At 36.8% G+C, this 26582-nt stretch overlaps 1 protein-coding gene across 32 annotated transcripts in view; it reads right to left on the bottom strand.

Annotated features, from left to right (window-relative positions):
* rimbp2b (RIMS binding protein 2b) overlaps positions 1-26582 on the bottom strand; it is a 187755-nt gene that overhangs the window by 89617 nt on the left and 71556 nt on the right. For all 32 annotated transcript variants that reach the window (XR_007187406.1, XR_007187404.1, XR_007187405.1 and 29 more), the window contains one exon: positions 9540-9623. Coding sequence is in view for 26 of the 32 variants with exons in the window: in XM_048209372.1 (XP_048065329.1) it covers positions 9540-9623 (84 nt within the window). In the remaining 6 variants the exon portion in view is untranslated. The remainder of the gene's footprint in view (positions 1-9539; positions 9624-26582) is intronic.

Raw genomic sequence — 26582 nt, 5'->3', positions numbered from 1 at the left:
ATGGTCCTACTCCAAATTAACCACTGGCATTTTTGGCTCCAAGAAAACATGTGCTCTCCACTCACACACATAATGCTGAAAATAGAGCCAAGCTCCCTCTCTCTCTCTCTCTCTCTCTCTCTATCTCTCTCTCTCTCTCTCTCTCTGTTCTTATTTTTGATCATATACATACAGTCATGTGAAAAAGTTAGGACACACTATTGAATTAAACAGTTTTTGGTATCAGGATATATTAAAAAAATCTGCTCCTTGGCAAATCTTAAAATTAGGTAAATACAATCTCAAATGAACAACAACACATGACAAGTTACACCGTGCCATGGTTTATTTAACAAAAACTAAGCCAAAATGGAAAAGCCATGCGTGACAAACTAAGGACACTCTTATTGTTTTCTTAAGAATCAAGAGGGTAAGTAGCAGTCAGGCGCTGCTAATCAAATGTCTTTGATTAATTAATCATCAGCGAGTGTGATCCCCTCTATAAAAGCAGAAGTTTTGGCAGTTTGCTCCTCTTGAGCCTTCAGGTGTGTGTTAATACAATGCCAAGGAGGAAAGACATAAGCAATGATCTTAAAGAAGCCATTGTTGCTGCCACCAGTCTGGGAGGGATATACAGCCATATCCAAACAATTTGAAGTCCATCATTCAACAGTGAGAAAGATTATTCACTAGTGGAAACATTCAAGACAGATGCCAGACTTCCCAGAAGTGAACGTCCCAGGAAATTTACCACAAGATCAGACCATGTAATGCTCAAAGAAATTGCAGACAACCCAAGAACTACACCTCAGACTCTACAGGCTTCAGTTAACATGGTAAATGATAAAGTTCAAGACAATGACAGAAAACGACAGGACAAGTATGGCATGTTTGGAAGGGTTGCCAGGAGAAAGCCACTTCTCTCTAAAAAAACATGGCAGCATAGCTTAGTTTTGCATCTGAATTTGCGGTTGCATCTGAACAAAACACAAGACTTCAGAAACAAAGTCCTTTGACAGTCAAGACCAAAGTGGAGATGTTAGGCCATAATGCACATCGCCAGGTTTGGTGAAAACTAAACACAGCATATCAGAACAAATGCTGGTGGAGGGGTGATGATTTTGGGCTTGTTTTGCATCCACAGGCCCTGGGCAGCTTGCAGTCATTGAGTCGACCATGAACTCCTCTGTATACCAAAGTATTCTAGAGTCAAATGTGAGGTCACGCAGCCGACAGCTAAAGCTTGGCCAAAATTGGGTAATGCAACTGGACAATGATCTGAAGATCACCAGCAAATCTACAACAGAATGGCTGAAAAAGAAAAGAATAAATGTGTTGCAATGGCCCAGTCAAGTCTAGATCCCGACTGAAAAGATGTGTCGAGAGCTTTGCATAGTCAAATGCCCACAAACCTCAATAAACTGGAGCAAAAGTCATACAAAAAATGATTACTTCAAGTTATTGCTGCTAAAAGTGGAGATGTAAGTAATTGAATCATAGGGTATCCTTAGTTTGTCACCCATGGCTTTTCCATCTTAGCTTTATTTTTGTTAAAAAAATAATAACACTGTGCAATATGTCATGTGGAAAAAATTTAACTGGCGCTGCGTTCGTTCCGTAAGTAGAATAGGGAAGGCGTAGGACATACAGCGTAAGCTTTTTGAAGAATACGAAAGTGTGGTTTTGGCGGAAGCACTTGGAAGGCGATCATTTGTTTATGTAAAGCATATACATTTACATTTTTTTTTTTGAAAATGACCGATCGTTTCACTAGATAAGACCCTTATTCCTCATCTGGTGTCGTTTAAAGCCCTTTGAAGCTGCACTAAAACTGTAATTTTGACCTTCAACCATTCATTACAAGGAGAATAATCCTGGAATGTTTTCATCAAAACCCTTAATTTCTTTTTGACTGAAGAAAGAAAGACATGAACATCTTGGATGACATGGGGGTGAGTAAATGTGATAGTTCACTCAAAAATGTTTATTTTGTCATTACTTACCCTCAGGTTGTTCCAAACCTGCATGAGTTTCTTTGTTCTGTTGAACACATTTATAGAATGTTGGTAATCAAACAGTTGACAGTAGCCATTGACTTACATAGTAGGAAAAAAATACTATGGAAGTCAATGAGTGCCTATCAACTGTATGGACAAACAATCTTTAAAATAATTATCTTTTTTTGTGTTCAGCAGAAGAAAGATATTCATACAGATTTGGAGCAACGTGGGTGAGTAAATGATGACAAATTTTTCACCTTTGTGTGAACTATCTTTTTAATAAGCATAATAGATTTTATAAATTATGCTGATTTTGCTTCTGAAGTATAAATCATAGATGCTATTAAACATCTGTCTTAAAGCTCTCATATAGTTCTGACTCACAAGACAAGGATTGCAAAAGTAGTATGACAAGGTTTTTGAGAAACTTAATGGCCCAATAAAAAAGAACATTAAAATGTCAGTATTGAAAATATCACCCAGCCCTAGTTGAAAAGTGTTACAGAAGCATCCAAAAACAACAGCATGGGAATTATTCTTGGATGTGCATGAAATCACACGTGCATGAGGCTGCATATGTGTGCATGTGGACTGGCTAGAACTATCAGATGTAAATGTAATGAGTTATTAAGGAGAGAGACAGATGGCCCCCTATAAGAAAGACTGCCCTTCCAAGAACATCCTACCTTCCAAGACATAATGCAACACCACCAGCCACAGCTTTACATTACAGGCTGCTGTTCCAATATAAAATAACAACGGTTAGGAGACAGGACAGCAAAATGGTGGTCAAGGGAAATGGCAAAAGCGTGAAATTGGGTTTTGAGTGTTTTTTTCCTAAAATCGCTTTTCATGTCATGTAAGGACAGCATCTCTCTTTTTGTTTACAAAAGCAACCGCTGGAGCCAAAGGGACAAATGGCTCGCTCTGCCACTAATGGACACACAAAAACATGAAAGTATATGTATACTCACACACACACACACACACACACACACTACACAAACAACCCAGGGCACCCCGTAGATGGTCCAAAGGACTGGCACGCACTGCTTTTAGGTAATTGAGTTTGGCCCTTGCAGCTCCATCTTTTAACATGGTGTGCAGTGAAGTTGTACACTGGGAACATTATAGGACTGATTGCATTTACGCAAAGAGGTCACGGGGGATAAAAATATGCACTTTAGCATTTTTTATAGCATTTTAGAGACTTTCACTTGTAAAACCTTAGTTAAAGGATTAGTCCGCTTTTAAATAAACTTTTCCTGATAATTTACTCACCCCCATGTCATCCAAGATGTTCATGTCTTTCTTTCGTCAGTCGAAAAGAAATTAAGGTTTTTGATGAAAACATTCCAGGATTTTTCTCCATATAGTGGACTTCAATGGCCTCCAGACAGTTGAAGGTCAAAATTACAGTTTCAGTGCAGCTTCAAAGGGCTTTAAACGATACCAGAAGAGGAATAAGGGTCTTATTTAGTGAAACGATCGGTCATTTTCGAAAAAATACAACTGTATATGCTTTATAAACACAAAATATCGCCTTCAACGTACTTCCGCTTTCTGCATACTTCAAAAAGCTTATGCTGTATTCCCTACGCCTTTACTATTCTACTTACGGAAAGAACGCGGTGCCAGTTTCATTTTTTTCCATAAGTTTTGTTGGGAATCAGCACGCAAGTGCATATAATGTAAACAACACGAACGTATAGGGAATCAATGTGAACATATAATATTTTTTTGTGTAGGTTTTAAATATAGGTTTTGAATGTGTACTGTTTGTACAGATTTGTATAAGTTTTGAATGTATTATGTGTGCTTTAAGTTTAATGTACACAATTATGTATATTTACATTAAATGCTAGACTCCCCAATATTTAGTTTGAAATTCAAAATTTAAAGTATAAGTTTAAAAATATATTTGTTAAAACATATGCATTGTTTTTTACAAATAAACAATCTGTATTTGAAAACATATATATGTTATATGAAAACAAGTATATTTTATTTATTAAAATAATGAATAAAAATAAAAACAAAGTTAACTCACCCTAATTTGAGTAAAACTGAAAAATGTGTAATCTAAGTTATATTATTAACCTTACTTTCATGTTATAAGTTAAACAGATGTTATATTAAACTTAGTCTTGTCAACATTTTGGAAATTGTTTTTGTGTTCATTGAGATATTGTTAAAAATGTTAAAAAGGGGTTGTACTCATATACACTGAGCAGTGTAACAGTATATGCAGATAACATTGTATAAATATCATAATATACCCTTTTTAATCATATCAACAAGTGATTCAAGTAACTGACAAACTGACCTTTACACAACAAAGATATAGATATATACCTGATGTTTTTTTTTTTTTTTTTAATTTTCACATTTATCTTCCTTTAAACTGATTCTAGGTTCTAAATATGTTAATTTTAGATCCGATGGAAATGAAGGAGCAAAGACACAAACTAAATGAAGTAAAGAAACACTGTGACTTCAAAACCCAAGGAACAAAAGCCAAGAAGCTGCACACCTGCTCACAGTGTGGAAAGAGTTTCCAAAGTAAACCTTAACGCACACGTAAGAGTTCATACTGGAGAGAAACCGTATACATGCACTCAGTGTGGAAAGAGTTTCAGACAAAAAAGGACACCTTAATGTACACATGACAATTCACACTGGAGAGAAACCGTATACATGTACTCAGTGTGGAAAGAGTTTCCAAAATAAAGGAAACCTTAAAAAACACATAAGAGTTCACACTGGAGAAAAACCGTATACATGCACTCAGTGTGGAAAGAGTTTCCAAAATAAATCAAGCCTTAATACACACATGACAATTCACACTGGAGAGAAACCGTATACATGCACTCAGTGTGGAAAGAGTTTCCAAAATAAAGGAAACCTTAAAAAACACATACGAGTTCACACTGGAGAAAACCGTATACATGCACTCAGTGTGGAAAGAGTGTCCAAAATAAAGGAAACCTTAATACACACATGACAATTCACACTGGACAGAAACCGTATACATGCACTCACTGTGGTAAAGATTTTAATGTGCAAGTCTAAAACAACACCTGAGAATTCATTCAGATGATAGGCCTTATGTGTGCTCTTTCTGTGGAGTTTTTCACAGCTGTATAATTGTAAACAGCACCAGAAAACACATAATGAACTAGAGATAAACTAGAGAGAAGCCGTACTACTGTACTCAGTGTGGGAAGAGTTTTAAACATTGAAAAAGCCTTCTCACTCATATGAAAAAATATTGCAAGTGAGCAACATTTGTTTCGTGTCAAATACCTCATAAGTAACCTGTGTGAGATCAAATATGGCGTGTTTCCTAAAAGCACAATATCATTTAATTTTTTTAATTTGGTGAAAATTTTGGAAAACTAGAAAGACTTAAGAGTTGACGCTTCACCAGTCAACAGTGTAAATAAAGTCGTTGTGTTTTTATTTTCTTTCAGGATGGATTGTGTGCTTAGCAGGTCATACTTGAATAAGATATTTATGTCATTTACTGATTAAGTGTACTATATTGTGTTCTAATTTTTTGAGAAATAAAACAAAAACATCTTTGTCTTGATTGGTCTATTAAATACATCCTGTTTGTGTTTAGTTTCATTTTCATTGACTTTTAGTTTGTTTTGCTTCAGTTACCTGTTTCCGTTGTTCTAGATTCCCACCAGTCAATAGTTGTCATGGACATTCATTAACCAAATCACCTGTCTCATTTAGTTCATTATCATTGTGTATTTAAGTTCCTCTTTGTTCTCTGTTCATTTGTCCATTCTTGTCAACGTTTAAGTGAAGTTTGGTTAATTTAATCTTCTGCCTGTTTCTGTATTTTGAGTTATATGAGTGGAATACAGGGAAGCAAGAAGTTATAGAATTGATCAACAGCCTTGAGCAAACCATCAGTTTCTTAGTTCTAACACACCCTTCTTTAAAACGGGTGGGGATACTTAATGTATTAAGTAATGAGACTAAAATTGATGCTTGAATGTCTCGCCTATTTGAATAAATCTGTCCTGATGCAATTTGTTGAGGCTCCTGTTGATCTTTGCTGAAGTTGTCTAGATGAGAGCAAACCAGTTGGAGTCAGAGGATCTTTGGTGAATGGAAAGAAAAGGCTGCAGCCTGGCACAAACTTAGGGGTCCTTAGAAGACTTCTAGCTCAGAGTCTCAGATCTTCACATCAGAGTTTCTCAGAATCAGCCTGTGATCTTGTGATCAGTGATCTTTTAAAGTGTGAAGATGTTACACCCTCAGGAGGTGAGTAAGCCAATAGATTGTTGTTCCTTTTGGATTTTTTTAAAAACCTACTTTTGCAAACTAGTCCTAGGTTTTTGGCCCGATCATAACCAAACCAGTGCAGCATCATTCTCAGGAGTCTGATTGTCAATAATTATCAAAAAAGTTGAAATTTCGATTCACGGTCTCAGGACTGCCAAAAAGACTGTTCGAAGTGGACGGAACCACTTTTACTAAAATGGCTATAACTCATGAACGGAATGAATATTTTCACCAAACTCAGCATACCTATGTAAGAGCTCATTCTGTGGTTGCGTGAAAAAGGACACGGCGACTGGCCACTTGGTGATGCTATAACAGGAAAAAACAGGAAAATGACTATACTTACTTCACTGTTAGTCCGATTGACTTGAAAACTGGCATGCAGTGTCTTTGTCCAAGGTGCCATGATTGTCTATGAGGACAATGACGTATCTCAAAAAACATGTCCGCCATCGGTCAATGAATTTTGAGCAGCTATAAGACAAGGTTAAATGAGGCCAGTTGGAATGAAACTTTATGGGCCTGTTTGACTCACAGCCCTAGAGGCCTGTGAGAAATGCGAAATAAACTGGCAAAATAAATTCCACATGCGCAAAGGATTGTGTATTGCCCGATTTTTCGCACACGCCCACATACCACATTCGTACCACATGGTAGAACTCCTCATTCTGAGCAACTTTGCCTCTAAGACCTCCACTGTCCATCGAATTGTTTGTTAAATACTGATTAATTCAAAAACCAACTTTGATAAACTAGTCCTAGGTTCTTGGATCAACCTCGATAACTGTTAAAAAGTTTTAAAAACCATATATTTCCTATGGTAAAATGCATGTATTGGCTGTAAATGGTCTTTTCCATCTATGATCGAGATGGTTACAGGCTTGCTAATGAAAACATATGACCTTTTTACGCATGTGCTTAAAGGCCTTAAAGCACTTGAACCCTGATAATATATACATTACAGTGTATATTTACAACCTAGTGGTGTCAAGCAAAAAAAAAATAGGTGACTGCATTTACATTTGTGTCATGCTGGAGTTGTTTTTTTAGATGAAAAAAAAGAGGAAAACACTGAACCGTTTGTATTCCATAACATCTCAGGATCTTCCATCTGGAACGGAGTGAAAAATGCTGAAGTTTCAGGTGTAGTTCACTCATTATTGGTGGAGGCCTGGCAGCTGTAGAGGCATAGATGAATGTTCTGCCAATCCACAGCAAACAATGTTTAAAAAAGAAGGAAAAAGACTTCTATCAGGCTTTGCCAATGTTTGTGTGTGTATCAGACTCAGTGTTAACCTCAGTGTTTTTCCAGTCATTACTGTGAAAATGGAGCTCCTGTGGCAAACAGAGCCTAGCTTTTTAAATGAGGACATAAAGGCTTATTTTGTTTTCAAATAGAGTAAATTATAATCATTAAAATCTACCCCAAACCATGAGAGAAAACATTTAGTACTGTTGGAATATATATACATTACAGCACCAGTCCAAATTTTGGGGAAGGTGAACTTTTTTATAGAAGAAATTAATACTTTTATTCAGTAAGGATTCATCAAATTGATCAAAAGCTTATAACACATGCTAAACAATTCTATATAAATCAAATAAAGTAAAATATAATTATTAAAAAAACAGGATCAATATTTTAATGTGACAATCTATACAAAATCCATACTTGAAGAATTAATATTTAAATAACGGTGGACTTGTCCCTCGAGTTCAAAGCATATGGTACAAGCGCTCATTTTCAATTAATTCCATAAATGACCAAAAACCAGGAATCAAATGTGAAACTTAGGGCATGACCCATTTAAAAGGTCTTCCTCAGCTCTAAAAAGCCCCAGCAAAGCCTCTCTCATGTGTAATGGATGAAAAGTCTTTCCCGAACGCTGAGGTGAGAGGAATACAGAAGAAGAGAGAGGCTCTTTAAAAGAGCTTCCCTGGCAGTCAGGGACGATTAGTCTCTGTACATACGCACGCACTCTTTATCTCTCTCACTCATCTTCCCCTCTCTCTCTCTTTTCCCTTCTCTTGTGCTTGCTTTTTTGTCCTTCTGCTCACTTTGTTTCCCCTGACAGTGGACCTTGGAGTCAGCTCTCCATGTCTGGTATATGTGGGAACAGTGAGAAAGACTGGGAGAGAGCGGGAAAGAGAGAAAACGCCCTTGAGAGTGATGAGTAGGTATGCACTTGTGTGTGTGTGTCTGTAAAACAAACAGCATTTCCAAAATGCATGTGCTTCATCCAGGCAAATACCAGCATCTGTGTTCACCAGCACCTGTGTTGTCCCAAAAACTGTCCCCCTGGATCAAAATGTATCATGCCAATCAAAATGCAGTCTAATTATGATACTAAAGCACACAGTTCTCATGGGTGGGCTGGCAGAACTGGGCCACTTCCCACAAGGTAGGCGGTTTGATCCCTTGTACAATCCTACACTGCCTACCAAATGTTCTGATATTGAGCAAATGCATCATAACATTACATGTGCTCTGGTCAGAGTTAAAGGAGCCATGTGTAAACACCATGCTGATATCTGTCTATAAAAAGCTCCCAAAACCATTTAGATGAAAACAAAATAAGCAATGATAAACATCACTGACAAGAAAGCCAACATGTTGACCAAACAGATAACCGAAAGTTCAGCAATATCTTTGCTTTTTTGGAATAAAAGACCATGCGGCATGTAATCTAGCTCTCATAATTTAAAACCTTTCACAGTCCACCCACAGCATTTATGAGCTGCAAAAATATGTCATTCAGATATTCTGCATAAAGTGGTCATAAATTGCATAAATGGTTCACATTCCTAATGGACCTAACAACAAACCTGCAACCCAGGAGCACGATACTTCATATTTAAGCGTTCACATTTGTCTCATCACTGACAGTCATCAAATAAAATGTCCAGTTTTCACCAAAAATGACAAGCAGTTGCTTTGTCACCACAAATCACTGACAGTGTGATTATCCATCACAGTATTTTACTATTGTTACAATGGTTTCTCCATGTGATCTGAATTACATACATAACTGTGCTCATGTGGCCACAGTATATACAATGCAAGGTTTTAACTGTTAATTTGTTGTGGGTACCTGCAGGCCCCTAAAATCGTTTAGGCCCATTATGGCCCCTTATGAATCACAACTACAAAAGTGGCGTATGGTGGAAGACTAACAGTAAATATATCAGAAAAGTCTTTGATATGACACCCAGCATGTGAGACCCTCTCATAAGATGTGAACTTGTAATGGCTCTCACCAGAGTTTGACATGACTGGCTCTTTTTCTTCACCTCCTCCTCAAGGACTTCACACTCCTTTCTTTTCCTGCTGATCTCAGTCTCCTAAGGGAGGAAAGAAAATAAATACTGTTAGATGGATAGATGGATTCAATTTGCTGTTAGAGTAGATGTGGCCTAATGCAAACGCCTCTCTTCAGGGAGGCTGTATGCGGCATAACACACAATCTGTGTATGTATGCATGTGTACGTGTGCACGTGTCTGTGTAGGCAATAGTACCACATTTTCTGAGCCAGTAGGCACCCGTATACATCATGGATCTATAAATAGCAACCATTTGCTACAGCACAATGTTGCAATGCCACTAGCGAGATGCACAAGTCTAAAGTTACTATAAATACAAATCCACTAAAAGAAAAACTAATGCACACAGAGTCCTAATGCACATACATAGTCATGAAAAATGCACACACTCAATGTAAAAAACATGCTCATATCTGTCTTTAAAAGTTCCCAAAACCATTTAGATAAAAAAAACATACATATATATATAAAACAATTTTGTGTTAAATAAACAAATAGTAAGGTATTGGAGCAGAAATGTCACAACATCACCTTTAAATAGGATGAGGTGCAGTAAAACACAGTATTTCTCTTTAACTTCACTGTACATGCAGCTGAAGTGACACATTTTCTGTTGGCATGTCAGCAGTGTTGTTCAGACCTCAGCCTTACATACAAGACTGATGAGTCTCCACTGCTGATGTCATTTCCTAATTAGACCCCACTGTGATACACACACATACATGAACACACATTATGAGACTGTAGAGTAGGTAAACTTTTTCAGCATTCTGTCTCATAACACACTGTTTCTGCCAATGGCTAAATGACTTCATTGGTCTTTAGGGAGGTAAGTGTATCATGGGGCTGTATGTGGGATTGTGTAGGTATATATACGTGTGTGGGCTACAGATGGTCATCTCATGCTCATAATGGTTGTATCAGTCTCAAGAGAGGCTGACATAAGCTGTGTGTGTGTGAGTGTTTGTGTGTATGCAGGTATTAGTGAATGGCAACATCCATCCTGCTGAGCGACACCTGGGATGGGGAGATAGAAGACCCAATTTCAATAATAAGCGAATATCCATGAGGATGAATGGATGGTTAGATGGATGGATGCATGGATTAATGGATGGAAAAAACTGTGTTACAGTGATACTAGCTATTCAACCATTTACTGGTTCATAATACACACGCTCACACACAAAAAGCCACATTATTTGATTGCCATTAATGTGGTGTATACACACACACACACACACACACACACAGGAATATGTATGTATGTATGTATGTATGTATGTATGTATATATATATATATATATATATATATATATATATATATATATATATATATATATATATAAATATATTAGGGCTGTCAAAATAACGTGTTAATTTTGATTAATTAATCTGCGAAAAAATAACACAGATTAATCCATTCCGTATTGACCTTTGAACCTGGAGCCGTTCTAGCCACCATTCGACTGTAAAATGAAGGAGGGAGACGACTGCTGCGCTGACGGACAGAACGAGCAGAGATCCTCCCTCGTGTTCGCGAGCTCTCTCTATCTTCAAAGTAAGCACCGTCTTTGCACTCTCTCTACCTCACACATAATAATCTAAATCAACTGACACAATGCTAAAAGTTCATAAGACCGAATCCATGTTTCACGAGGCGCATTCGGAGAATGTTTTTCCTGAATAACCGTTGGGTGTGAATATCGCTCAAAAGAATGTCACCTCATCTTCTCTCCCTTGCACGTGCAGCTGACATAAACCACACTTTCAGTAAACAAAAAGAAAATCCTATCCAGTGGTGAAGTGTTTTCTGTGTTGACAAATCTTTTGCGATGTCTTAATAACAGTCGCGATTCGCACGCAACGCGTCAACATCCACTAATGTCCGATTCGCGACCTAATGACTCATTTGAACAGATTCATTTTAATGAATCATGACAACAACTGATCTGTCCACACGGTCTATAATGAATCATTTACTCTAACAACTCTGAAATGAGAACATAAGTGTGCTTACCCCATTTAGCAAGAGTGGTTAGTAAAATTAGCCTTAATAATCCACAATATTTTCAGGTTGTGTAGTAAATTAGGCCTACCTATAAAATCAGTTAGTTTAGACTGGAGTGAGGTGAAACCAGAACAAAGCAAGTTGTTGTTAGCTATGTGCATTCAATTGTATATGGTAGAAAATTATATTATTAGTTAATATAACTTCTAAATGCTACTTTTTAATACTTTTCAGGTTTAGCAAAAAAGCATCTCTTACAAAGCTATAAAATCACTTTTTTTTTTTTTGCAAAGAGGGCAAGAAAGAATTACAGTGAAAGTGACGGGTACTTTATTGTCAGTATCGGGCTCGCAGATCACATGGGTAGTTTTTACTGTTTGTGTGGATGACCATGTCTGTCACCACCAAAGACCATTTTTGACCCAGGAAAAACCCTGCATTGATTCATTTGAATTGAAATATTTAATACTTTCACAGCAAAAATTATGTATGCGATTAATTTAGATTAACTAATCACAGAGTATGTAATTAATTAGATTAAAATTTGTAATCGATTGACAGCCCTATATATATATATATATATATATATATATATATATATATATATATATATATATATATATATATATATATATATATATATTATATATGTATATATATATTATTTATTATTTTTTTATTATACCATTATATCATTACAGTGAAGTCATCAGATATAAAAAAAATACCCCTCTGAATGATATTTTTGTGAATCCTCATTCATGGATCAGAAACTGCAAACAGATATTGTGGGCTAAAGACAACTGGCTCTCCAAATATAATCCCTTAGAAACAGAGTACAAATGATTCATGGGACATGTACATCATTATTTTCTGTTGGCCTGAGATCCAGGTCAACTCCTTACATACAGATTACAAGTCTCTGCAACTCTAAAAAAGCAATTTCCAGATGGCTTCCACAACTTCCATTTTTTTGAGTTCTATGTTTGTTTTTGCTGCTACATTTGGAAGCACTTTTTATCTTTATACACACACAATATCTGCTACATTGATTAGGGTAAAATAACTGTTTTCTATTTTAATATATCTTAAAATGGAATTTATTACTGTGATGGCAAAGGTGAATTTTCAGCAACGTCACATGATCACATGATTATTTATGATAATAAATAATCATTTCCTTACCTAATGCAGCAGTTCAAAGCAGCTTTACAGTGATAACAGGAAAATTATGCAACAAAATTTGTTTTGGCTGTACAGCAGCTCTAGAAGAAAATAGTGTCAGCTTGAGTCAGTTCAGTGTTGATTTAGTTGATTTAGCTGATAATCATCAGTATAATTTAGTGCATTTATATATATTCATAATATTGTTGAATAGTAGGTGTCCCCAACTAAGCAAGCCAAAGGCGTCAGTGGCAAGGAACCCAAACTGAATGGATTATATATTGCCTAGAAAGAGCGCAAAGATCACTCTCTTTATAATCACTAAAAAGCTGTCATCTCAAGTCATCACAACCTCAAAAAGTTCCACTATAATCAATAGAGCTGACTGCACAGTGAATCTCTTATTTAGCCTACATAATGTTAACACTTTGTTTGTCATAAGTTAATTTATAATGAGAGGATTTGCCAGCATGCACAACTCAGAACTGGACAAAAACTACAGAGTTTTGAGTGGTGAGTGGATTCTAACTAAACACGTCTGATAGGCCACTGTGCTCAAGAAATCTACATATACTGTATGTTTATGATTTCCTACATTTGTTTAATGCTGCAAAACACATTGTAAATAGAAACCTTTGATGCTCTCAAGAGCGCAAACACCAAATCTGTTTCACCACTATGCTATTACAGAAAAAAAAAAAAAAAAAAAACTGATCCTAGACCAGCAGTTATAGGCAGCTCTTCCCTCTATAACAATAGAAACAGCAGCAGTCAGTGGTTTGAGTGAGAAAATTCCAAGCTGGTCAGAAGTCTGTGGCCAGTAGAAGACTAAGCCTTGCCTTCTTTTTAATGCTGCTGAGAGGGTTTCGAACACAACAGCAGAGGGAGTGGAGGCAAATTTGACATCCTTCTCTCTTCTGACTGATGTAATCATTCTCTCTATATTTTTCCCTCTTTTGGAAAGTCATGGAAATGCCATCAAAGATATTTTCTTTTGGAGAAGAGTTCTTATTATAAATTATATTTGCTGTTGTCTATTTTTGCACCACAATAGAGGTTTACCAACTATGCTGACTTCCGCTTCTGAGAACCACGGAAATGTGAAAAGGGTCCATTAATTCATTAGCATTCCTCCCTATCCAGTGCAGTGTGGTGAAGTGAAATGATTTTCGTTTTTCTGTATCTCGATCTGTGCACTTGTATCTCTTAGTATGTCGTAGTCTAGCGTGTTCAGTGTGTATTTGTGAAGTTACATAACATGACTTGGCACTGTGGGTCTGTAATATGCCAGAGAGTAATGGCTGTATCATTCTGCAGTTGGCCACTGCATGCTCTTGTTTAGCAGAACACAGACTTACGTAATATAGATTGGCAGCATAGATCTGGGGCGTGCCGGTGTTTAATGGCAGTTATAGAGCAGTGGGTTGTTTCCGACACGGCGGTAAGTGTTAGTCTGAATATTTAACATTTCATCAGCAGCCATTTGTTTTAAAGCACAGCACTGATGTTCATTTAAAACCCTCCAGCCTTGCATTCAGCCAGGGTACAGACACGGTACATCGATACTGCACACGCTGAGATTAAATGGACGGAGGGAGAAACCCGTTCAGTATGGCGATCTATCAGGCCTAATCAGCCTTTTATATAATACCTTCACACTGATGCTTTATCTGTATCATCTTCTCATGCTGTTTAACACTGTTCAAAGCTGTGCAACCATCTGGAAACTAGAGTTAATTGGTACTCAGGTACAGCTCAATTTTTGACCCATTATGAAAATGCATATGGTTTTTATATATCACAAGAACTTATTTTGTACTCTAGCAGGACCATAGTAGCCACAGGTAAAACACTGGATGGACACACTTACAATCTAAACCTACCAATTCAACAATCTATTAATCTAAACTACAAACGAAATGTTTCAGAAGACTTCAGACAACTAGAGAGAATCTACGTAGCAGAATATCCACTGACTGCCAAACAGTTAATAAAACTTATACTACGGTGCTGTTGAATGCTCGAATAAGTTGTGCATTTATTTTCAAGGAAACGCATGGTTAAATTAGTTCTAGCAGTTCTTGACTGCACTGCAGTTCCATATCACTTCGCCAAATGATTTCAGTTATTTTAATAGGTCCTAACAGCCTACAACCGCAAAAGAAACAAAACCCACAACAACACAGACCAAGCAAATAAATATAGTAAACAATAGGATGAAAACAACAAATTATTGTCATAGTTTTTGCTACAAAATACATTTTATTATGTCCTGAAAGCACATACTCTTTCCTGCTCTGTCTCTCTCTTTCAAATATACACACGCACTGTATAGTACTGACACACACTCGCACAGAAATGTTTTGTCAGCGCTACTTTGACAAATTAATCAGTAAAATAGTTTAGCAACTTAAAAGATACATGACATTTCTCACCAGCGAGGTAATAACTGTGCAGTTCTTGAGGTAGATAAACTTATAGTTTTGCTATTAGTAGAGACACTGCTGCCGTGAGAGACACACAGACTCAGGTAGGCTAATTCACATATGCTTATTTTCTCTCTCTCTTTTTCACTCAACTGCGTTAATAACTGTATCACCTGTATTAGTCTGCTATGAAAGCTCAAGCCTCTGTTACTAGTTCTGAAATGACTTTTTAGAATATGCAACGGACGCTTGGGATGAGATGTGTACGAAATTAGTCCTACACACAAGAGTGTTTTAAGGACAAAAACCTGACAAATGTCTTGAAAAACAACATCGGAACATGTCTTGAGGCGTGGTAACCATAGTATAAGCGGAATAATTTATTCTGGACTGTTGAATTCTTCGAAAATAATGCACACCTGAGGTGTAACGGCCTCTGGAGCAGGGTTAGCACTGCTTTTGTGGCATTAACCCCATGTTACGGTGCCAAACTTGTAGAGCGTGAAATGATGTGCCGTTAGAATGTTACAGCCAGACGCTTAGCGACAGACAACCAAGTGTATACTCATATTTGCCTGCTTTGGACAGTCACGGAAACACCACGTATTGTATATAAACAGTAAATTCAACATTTGAGAGGAAAACTGTCAAATTTGAGTGAAAAAGAATATAATAATAAGAACATTAACCCAGGGTTTAGGATTGTACAATGTGAAACATCGGTTTAAAAAGACCCAGGGTTAACCGTTTCAAGTGTGAAAAACCCCTATAAACCCCTGGTAAACGGAATCCTGGATTATCGTTATTCACGTTTCACAGTGCTCATACTACACCCGGGGTTGACAGTTAATCCTGGGTATTCATAAAGTACCATTTCACACTGCACATTCCTAAACCCCGGGTTAAAGTCCTTATCTGAATATTTGCTGTGTCAGCGTCACTGTCTGGACAAATGCAGCATGTGACCTGTTTACATAAAGGCTCTAGCATTGCGCATCCTCATATTACACATTGCTGACTGTAATATCAAGTTTTTTCTTTTCAAACTTTTCGAACTATAAAGCTAAGAATGACGGTCTCTTCTTCACTACAATTGTCGCGTTTTCCATCGCTGTTTGACATCTTTAACTAGCGCTGTCAGTCACGGGAAAACCCCTTAACTGTTAAAAGGACAAGATGATACATCGGACATTTAAACAGATTTTTTATTATGAACATAGGACTGACCTGAAGGAAAATGCTAAATCTGAATGCAGGTAATAAACTCGTTCAATCGATCTCTTTCTTGCAATACTCTTCTACATAATACAGTAAGCTTCAATGAACAATATCAACTGAGAACAAACAGTTTACGTTGCTAAGAGTGGTTGCTAAGGGTGTTGTGTAGTGATACACAGTACCGTTGGGTGAAGCAGTCATTGCCATGTTAGATCGTGAATAAAACACAGCTATTGACCAATCAGAATCAAAGACAGGAACTAACCATTTTATAAAACAACATAACCCACGGTTAACAATGAGCCGTGGTTAAACAATCTCAAGTGTGAAAATCTCTATAGTTATGATAAACTTTATGTAGACTGCTTAACTCACCTAAATTATTATAAAATATGAATCTACAACATTTCTGTCAAATAACACAGTACAGTGAGTGTTAAAAGAGAAAGTGCTAATATAGTGTTGCGTTGATTTTTCCCCCCCTCAGTAATCAATAAAATTTGATTCTCTCTGTCTGGTTATTTAGAGATTAGTAAAAATCTTCATATTGTTGTAAACATCTTTATATTGCTGTAAACCAACATGAGAGCCAGTATACAGCCAGCCCCCCCAGAGTCAACACACCTGCAGTTGTATTGCTTGATTTGTCCATTTAGAGTGAAGCGAACTGACTCACAGCTAAAGGACAGGTCACTGACACTATATTACCACCTCACACATGGTAATAGCAAGGTCAGTGGTTAAATTCCCACAACAGGCTTTACACACACATCCCTGTGTATTTGGTATGAGGATATGGAGAGAGCAAAAAAGACATATGAAGAAAATGTACCATTTTGATTTAAATCAAAACTCTTCAATTTGTCATACTGCCATGTATAGTATAATCAATACCACTCAATCCTGCTAATTTCCATACTCAATGTAATACAAACTACACAAATCTACTTTTTCGTGCACACACAAGTGAGATCACACATGCCCTCATAACCATGAATCTGTTCAGCATGTCTGCCGGCTGCTGTCCAGACACACTCTAATCCTCCTCTCAGCTGCTACCGATCACAGATCATTGGAAAAGGCCGAATTAATTACATAACGTCAGTGTCTGTGAGAGCTCAATGCTCGAGGGTTGCTTCACTCAATGCTAGACACAGTCTGACTAATTACAGGGGGGCAAACGTGTACCATAGTGATAAAAATAAGTGCATGTATGCTCACCACACACACAACATAAGAGTACACAATGAGTAGTAATGCTATTTCATATGTCTTATAGATGCATTCACAAAGACCATTAATAAGATCACACAAAAGAGCCAACAAAGAGAGCGTATGCTGCTGTGTACAAAACTGTCCCCAAAAGTGAGCTAAATCAGGCAAAACCTCCTTTTGGGGACAATCGGAGATGTCCTCAATTAGAAAATCAATTCATATATAAGGCAAATACTATTTTTTTCTAAAAAGGAAAGGCTTTTCTAGGTTTTTCTAGTGTATAGCCATTTTTAACTCTAAGGCCCCCCATTGGCCACAACAATATTCAAATACCATATGATTGTTGTTTGTGATTTAATGGATAAGGATTAAAGAAAAGGATTTTTAAAAATATTACTCTCAATTTCCACATGATAAAATATGTTAAAAGTTGTTTTAGCTAACATGACTTTTCAAATTCTACTTTTAAAATTAGACTACCTCATATATCCAGGTTTTTACAAACAGTGGAATTATAATTAGCTTTACATAAAAACAATAGAAGTTATATCATGTCCTCATTTAAACATGCGGTTCTCTACACATGAACAATGTCATTTCCACACAGCAAAGACAGCATGAATCATCTTCAATTAAGGTTATATTTAGGGCTGTCACTTTTAGTAATCAAGTAATTTCGAGTAGTTTTTTGGGTGATAATATAAATAGACCCAAGTGAAAAATAGCCTTAAAGGTGCAATATGTAATATTTTCTGTCTGCTAGAGGTCAATAGAGGTCTATTCAAAACAAAGGCAAGGCTTGATGACGCCAAGTTTGAGTGCGGAATCTTGGGACATGTGGTCTTCACCTCACAGCCTGTGGAAACAATCGGGATAGGACTCAAGAAGAAATCATGTTCATGGATGCGATTATTAACGTTACTGTAACGTTACTGTACTGCTGGAGTGATTGCACAACACACGTTGCGAGCAGCAGAACTTTTATTTTGCCACAGTCGCCGGTGCTGCTTCCGCTTTTCCGGTCATGAGTATGAGGTAACACAGCTCTGTTTATCAGATTAGATACATTTGAGTGTGTTGAAAATGATGTTATAACGTTACTCTGTGCGTTCGCTCGGCGGCTGCTGTGAGACTGTTACACACTGCAGTAAGCTAGATCGATTTTAGAATATAATATAAAATGATGGATGGCTTGTGTCGATAAATGGCATGCAATTAATTTTAAAATGTATTGTATCATGGAGACAATTCTGTATTACTGTTACTAAAAATAAAGCTGCATCTGATTATGCTATGTTAGCTACTTGACAAAATAGTGTTTTTCTCTGATAAAACATGGTACTCGCAAAAAATCAAGAAAATTAGATTTAGCCTAAACAATAAGACTAAACGTGTTGAGCTATATAACAATAATTAGTTTTCTGTCTATAAATGTAACCAAACAGTTGTTCCCTTGCCTATTAAAGCATGTAATATATTAAAGCGTCTTTGGCATTTCCATCGTTTCTACAAAATAAAACCGGACACCGAGGGTAACACGGGTATGACGCAATTGACAGGCGACTCCTCACACGTCCCGGAGCCTTGGTTAAAATTGCAATTTTCTTAAGATGGACAAATAGTTGGAAACATTTGGTATATTGTAAGTACTCAAGTGAACAAAATATATAACACTGGCCTAGTGGTTTTTGGATATTTTACTGCAAAATTCTTACATATTGCACCTTTAAATGAAAAAATACAGTAAAAACAGTACAATGACTTCAATGACTTTAAATAAAGTATTAAAAGCAAGTAATCATATTGTTTTATTTAACAACACTGTTAAAATACATAATGTAATATACGCAATATAAAACATAATCAACTTATGCACATTATGTATTATTACAAATGCCTGCATTGGGTGCAAATGGCCTGGTGATTGTTGTTGTTACACTTTACAGCATGATCAAATTCTTGTTTGTCATAGTCATTATTAGTTGTGCATTGCTGTTTGAGCTGCATGCGCTGAAGCTGACGATAACCACCAGCATGCTTTACTACAGTGTTAATTCTTCTTGAGTTTCCAGATGAACATTATAAGCAACCCAAACTCACAGAATATGCAGAGATGGAGTTTGTAAACCGAGCTGCTGAGACGCATGTAAATGATAACAGTGCAACACTTCGATATGAAACACAAAGCGCGACAGACATTATGCATTCCGAAATGCACGTTAACCAAACAAACAGCACATGCAGAGACTGAGTTTGTGCGGGGCAGCATTTACTGTGAACAGAACCACTCTGAGAAACACGTAACCTGCACGCATGTACTGTAAATAATTAAAGTGTTGCGCTTCACTCAGAAACCTGCAGCGCATATACTTATTAAACTGAATCACAAACTTTGTGATTTCACAATAGCACTATGATTTTAGCACCTATTATGATTTTTAAATGGTTTAAATACAAACCCGATTCCAAAAAAGTTGGGACACTGTACAAATTGTGAATAAAAAAGGAATGCAATAATTTACAAATCTCATAAACTTATATTTTATTCACAATAGAATATAGATAACATATCAAATGTTGAAAGTGAGACATTTTGAAATGTCATGCCAAATATTGGCTCATTTTGGATTTCACGAGAGCTACACATTCCAAAAAACTTGGGACAGGTAGCAATAAGAGGCCGGAAAAGTTAAATGTACATATAAGGAACAGCTGGAGGACCAACTTATTAGGTCAATTGGCAACATGATGAGTGGGTATAAAAAGAGCCTCGCAGAGTGGCAGTGTCTCTCAGAAGTCAAGATGGGCAGAGGATCACCAATTCCCCCAATGCTGCGGCGAAAAATAGTGGAGCAATATCAGAAAGGAGTTTCTCAGAGAAAAATTGCAAAGAGTTTGAAGTTATCATCATCTACAGTGCATAATATCATCCAAAGATTCAGAGAATCTGGAACAATCTCTGTGCGTAAGGGTCAAGGCCGGAAAACCATACTGGATGCCCGTGATCTTCGGGCCCTTAGACGGCACTGCATCACATACAGGAATGCTACTGTAATGGAAATCACAACATGGGCTCAGGAATACTTCCAGAAAACATTGTCGGTGAACACAATCCACCGTGCCGTTCGCCTTTACCGGCTAAAACTCTATAAGGCAAAAAAGTAGCCATATCTAAACATGATCCAGAAGCGCAGGCATTTTCTCTGGGCCAAGGCTCATTTAAAATGGACTGTGGCAAAGTGGAAAACTGTTCTGTGGTCAGACAAATTCAAAATTTGAAGTTCTTTTTGGAAAACTGGGATGCCATGTCATCTGGACTAAAGAGGACAAGGACAACCCAAGTTGTTATCAGTGCTCAGTTCAGAAGCCTGCATCTCTGATGGTATGGGGTTGCATGAGTGCGTGTGGCATGAGCAGCTTACACATCTGGAAAGGCACCATCAATGCTGAAAGGAATATCCAAGTTCTAGAACAATATATGCTCCCATCCAGACATTGTCTCTTTCAGGGAAGACCTTGCATTTTCCAACATGACAATGCCAGACCACATACTGCATCAATTACAACATCATGGCTGCGTAGAAGAAGGATCCGGGTACTGAAATGGCCAGCCTGCAGTCCAGATCTTTCACCCATAGAAAGCATTTGGCATCATAAAGAGGAAGATGCGACAAAGAAGACCTAAGACAGTTGAGCAACTAGAAGCCTGTATTAGACAAGAATAGGACAACATTCCCATTCCTAAACTTGAGCAACTTGTCTCCTCAGTCCCCAGATGTTTGCAGACTGTTATAAAAAGAAGAGGGGATGCCACACAGTGGTAAACATGGCCTTGTCCCAACTTTTTTGAGATGTGTTGATGCCATGAAATTTAAAATCAACTTATTTTTCCCTTAAAATGATACATTTTCTCAGTTTAAACATTTGATATATCATCTATGTTGTATTCTGAATAAAATATTGAAATTTGACACTTCCACATCATTGTATTCTGTTTTTATTCACAATTTGTACAGTGTCCCAATTTTTTTGCAATCGGGTTTGTATATTGTGCAGCCTTATAAAATGTTCTAATGCACTACTTTAGTAAAGTGTTACTATCAGTGCACATCAGAATCCAATGTACAAATAACATCTTTTGTACTAAAATCCACCCATGTAGTCATTTTTGACAGAACAATCAATTTCTGTTTAATATATCTAATGTTTAATATAGTTTGCCAGCTAGTAGAAAAAATAAAAATGTAATTTGATAGAGCAATTGAGCAGTTATTATCTATTTCTATTCTATTTCTACAAAACTTTTGCACTGGAGTAACTAAATATTCTATAAAGCTCAACTGAATTTGTTACTTTGTAACTTTAGAAGCCAATCATAGGACGCACCATCCTTCCCACTACTGACTGACTTGGCATGACTTGGCATGCTTTCAGACACAACCTTTCTCTCTGATCCTAAATGAAGACAGGTGCTTCTCTCAGGGAGCTAAAAAGCTCTTGATCTCACCTGAACAGGCCTAACATATTCACACACACATAACGATCTCTGTCGAGCATCCACTCAACCTTATTCATCCAAAAGCCAAACTAAATGTTTGTTTTTTTAGTTCTGGTACAAAACAATTCAGAAAAATTGGCCTCAATTGGCCTTCACAAAAATGTTAAGCAGCAAAAACTTACATTTACATTCTTTTTAGCAGCATTAGCAGGTACCTTCACAAAGAACTGCTACCCAAACAGCACATTAACAGCAAAAAATGAGTGATGTCTACGGGACAATTTGACACTGAATTTTGTACCTCTATCAAACACAAGCGGCTTTACTTCTGGGATTATATAGATGAAAAGATGGGCTGAGATTTGAGCATGTTAGTGACTCAAAGGGGATTGAGCTTTGCTTTGAGTTTAACAGAGGAACACAAAGACAGGCCAGGCCAATTAAAGTAATGTAGTGGAACACACACACAGCACATCACAACTGAAACTACAAAAACAGTTTCTCACTCTCTCTCTAACCCACACAGTGAGTAAGAAAAGTGCTGAGGAGGCACCCCTGCAGAGACTCGGTGGATAACAAATTGCTTTATTTTCTGCTCTGCACACAGATTGGACTGCAGGCGCTGTACAGTTCAAAACAGCCTCTCCTTCACTTCACTCCGCAGGCATACACATACGTTATCCTTCTCCACTGCAAATATTTGGTCACTTCTACTTAAAAGAATCTTCATCATCAATCTGTGGTTGGTAATAATCAATACAAAAAACAAAGGCTGCATCCCAATTTGCGTACATCATATTAAAACTAATTAAAACTACACTAACTAGTAACATATTTGCTATTGCCATTAGCTCTTGACAGACTCAGACAGATTATGGTGGGCTGTTTAAAACAGCAATACCAAGAAAAGTTACTCACTACAATATGGTGCAAACACATGTAATATTTAGGATGCTTTTTATATCAAGTTTTACTGGTTAGCTTTTTCCTTGACAGTGTACTCGGTTGAGAGATCGTGAATGATAAATCGTGTTCTGCAATGCACGATTTATGTCCTGCAAACTCAAAATAGGTGAAAAAGGTGATGTGGACAACTAAACTGTTGCGGGGGGTCTGGGGGCATCTTCCCTCAGGAGAAAATTTTTGTTTGATTTTAACATGAAATTCTGGTGCATTTTGACAAGAAAATAAATGGAAAAAACAACATTTGCTCCAAGTAAAAAAAAAAAAAAAAAAATCATTGACACTAGGGCTGAGCATTGACACAAATTTGACAATTGGATTTCATTTTGATTCAGAAGCTTGCAAATTTATTTCAGCATATTGTAATATTAACTATTGTGAACTGATAAACTGTAATAAATACTGTAGTATACTTTAGTTTTTACTATAGTAAACTGTAGTGTATTGTAGTAGAAAACTTAGTAGAAAACTTAGTACAGTATTGCAATTTGTTTATATTACTATAGTTGTTAAATTACCACAGCAAATTATTTCAAGTACTTTACTATAGTATGGTTCAAAAACACTATAGTATTTTTTTTTATTTTTTTTTTTTATGTGGGCTGGTACATCATTATAATATTAAAGGTTAAAATTAATTGATTTGTAAGCTACTTAAATATAAATTACACATAAGTACGTTTTTATAACGTTATAATAATTTTTTAATGACATAATTGTTTCTACTCATTTTTTTATGTAACATTAGGTCTAAACATTTAAATGGTGGCTGTCATAAAACGGATTTATACATTCAATATTGAAGCACATGTTGGGTACTAATACAATGAATATGCAATAGCCTATAGTGCAAAATGCTCCTCTCCAAGTTCATTTTGTAGCTGACTAATGAGTTTTTAGACACTGAATGGCTTTTCTGAGGTAAAAGGGATGGTAAATGTGACATTTTTACAAGCTGTTTTATTGACGCGTTTCCGCGGTTGAAACACGGATCAATCGATTACATGTGACATGATGCGATTTCGGTAAGTTATACTGTATCTTTCAATATACCTGAGGATGTTCATTCATGTTTATTTTATGTTGTAACTAGTAAAGCGAAGAGATGATCGGTTCAAGAAAGAGAGACAGCTCGAGAGATGGTCTCACTCCAGTCTGTGGAAAAGCAGCCCATTTTCGATTCTTGTGAGGTTTATTGTGCTTTTCACCCCTATCTCCCCCTGAGTTAGTAGGACTTGCAGCTGGATCTCTCAACAACACATTTTCCAAGACCCGCCCCATTCTACTTCTGATTGCCTAGTAATGTTAGTTTGGTTGAGAGCGAAAGCTGTGTTCCTCTCATACCATTGGTAGACGAACTCATTAACTCAAACGTGATATCACTTTTTTTTTTCTTTTCTTTTTTTAAATGTTGGACTATTCTTTTTTTCCCGCCGCCAAACACCGCATGTCGGAAAACTTTAAGCCCTGAATACTGGAATTTCTAACTTCGTTACGATACCTTGGAAAATATCGTTATTCAATACCATTTTTGACACCACAGGCAAAATTGCCATATAGATATTTTTATTATTATTTAATAATTCTTTGATAATTTGGGTAATTTTGTTGCAATAGTTTACACACAGCATAGGCAGGCTTTATTTGAAACTTTGAACTAAAGTAAACCTTCATTAATAAAATAAGAACAAATAAACAAATTGCAAATTATAGCACAAATAAATACAATACAATACAATAAAGAGACAAATGAAATAAGCATGACTTTAAGTTTTCAGAAATTAAATAAAGTAATCAAATGTAAAATAACGCTGGACAGTCTTCATTGTAAAAATTAAAAACAGATTAATGCTTACATTTAAAGTTACAAAAGTTATTCTGTCAAGAGCAGTGAGTGATTTTCTCTTTGGTTTTTGTTCTTTGATTAATATAACAGGAATATTAGGCTGCTGTCACTTTAAGAGCTTATGTACATATCCAATATATGCTTTTACATGCAATTTCTTTTTCAATTATTTACATTCCAAAACTGACTGTTCAGATGTCATAATATTTTTACATAATTTGACATTATTTTGTGTGTATTTTACCGTTTAAGCGCAATAGGCACGAAAAAGAGCTCAATTTGGTACTCGCAAGATGTTTGAGAGGCGGCTTTATGTGCACGCCACATACTGTGGATCAGTGGTGCGTGCGCTTTCTATTCTATTCTATTCATCAAAGAATCCTGAAAATTTCTGAGGTGAGTTCTCTTCCGTGTCTTCTAGCGCTTTTATTGGCATCCTTCTGTCTTGAAAGACAATGAAGTCTGTGCCTTAGGGTCAATAGACATTTTGTTGAGTTACAGAGCCTGCTGTGACTGTACATCCCGATTCTTGAAAGACATATTCTGTTGCAATTACTGCAAGTGAAGATGCCTGTCTCTGTGGCTGTTGGGTCTGTTCTCTATCATCTGCGCTCTCTCCCACTGGTGCACTCTACTCTTTTTGCTTATTTCGTTGCCTAGTTTGACAGTGAGGCTCCTCTTAAGTTCGCTGTACAGCAGGTCTTTGGGCATTTGGCCGGTGTTCTTGCAGCTGACATGACTGATCCAGAGCAGACGTCTCTAGACGAGCAAAGCAAACATACTAGGTATTCCCGCCTGTACGAGCACATGTCTTCTAGTGCTTAAATAGACAAATACACACACAATTATGTCAAAATATACTTGTAAACAGTTGGTTTTGTCTTCACTGAATGTAAACAGTTGAGAAAGAAAACATGTGTAACAGTATATTGGATCTGTGCATTCGGTCATAGGGCGTACTCACACTAGGCACGGTTGGCTTGTACCATGCCTTGGTGCGATTGTGATTTTCACTTGATTGTGCTGCACGTATCAGAAGATTATTATGGAGGCAGCTGACTTTGATGGAGGAATTTGCAGCTTGCACAAACTACAATTCATGTTCATCAATAAGGTGAGAACCAGACCCGTTATGAATCTAAATATACTCAAATTATTTGAAAATTGTACTATCCAAGTAGTAATAGAAGGTGTTTGCTGTTATAATGATGACAGTAGTGCACACAAGAGTAGTAGCTATTCTGTGCTCCAGCTCAGTTAGCGATCACACTAGATGCATACCGAGCCGGCGTTCTGACGTAGAACCTGGAAGCGCTGCACTGTGTTTACTACGCCAACAGCATAGGAGACTGACATGGAAGAGAAAAAATTGTTGAATAAAGTCATTGTTTTTGTTTTGTTTGTACGCACAGAAAGTATTCTCTGAGCTTCATAACATAAAGGTTGAACCACTGTAGTCACATGGAATATTTTAAATATGTCTTTACTACCTTTGGTAATAATGTTGCAGTCTATCAGAGGCCAGAAAGCTCATGGATTTCATCAAAAATATCTTCATTTGTGTTCCGAAGATGAACGAAGGTCTTATGGGTGTGGAACAACATGAGGGTGAGTAATAAATGACAGAATTTACATTTTTG

Source organism: Megalobrama amblycephala, linkage group LG12 (assembly GCF_018812025.1).
Source record: "Megalobrama amblycephala isolate DHTTF-2021 linkage group LG12, ASM1881202v1, whole genome shotgun sequence".
Classification (NCBI taxonomy): domain Eukaryota; kingdom Metazoa; phylum Chordata; class Actinopteri; order Cypriniformes; family Xenocyprididae; genus Megalobrama; species Megalobrama amblycephala.
Note: the sequence above shows the minus strand (reverse complement) of the source record. Positions and strands in the feature narration are given on the sequence as shown.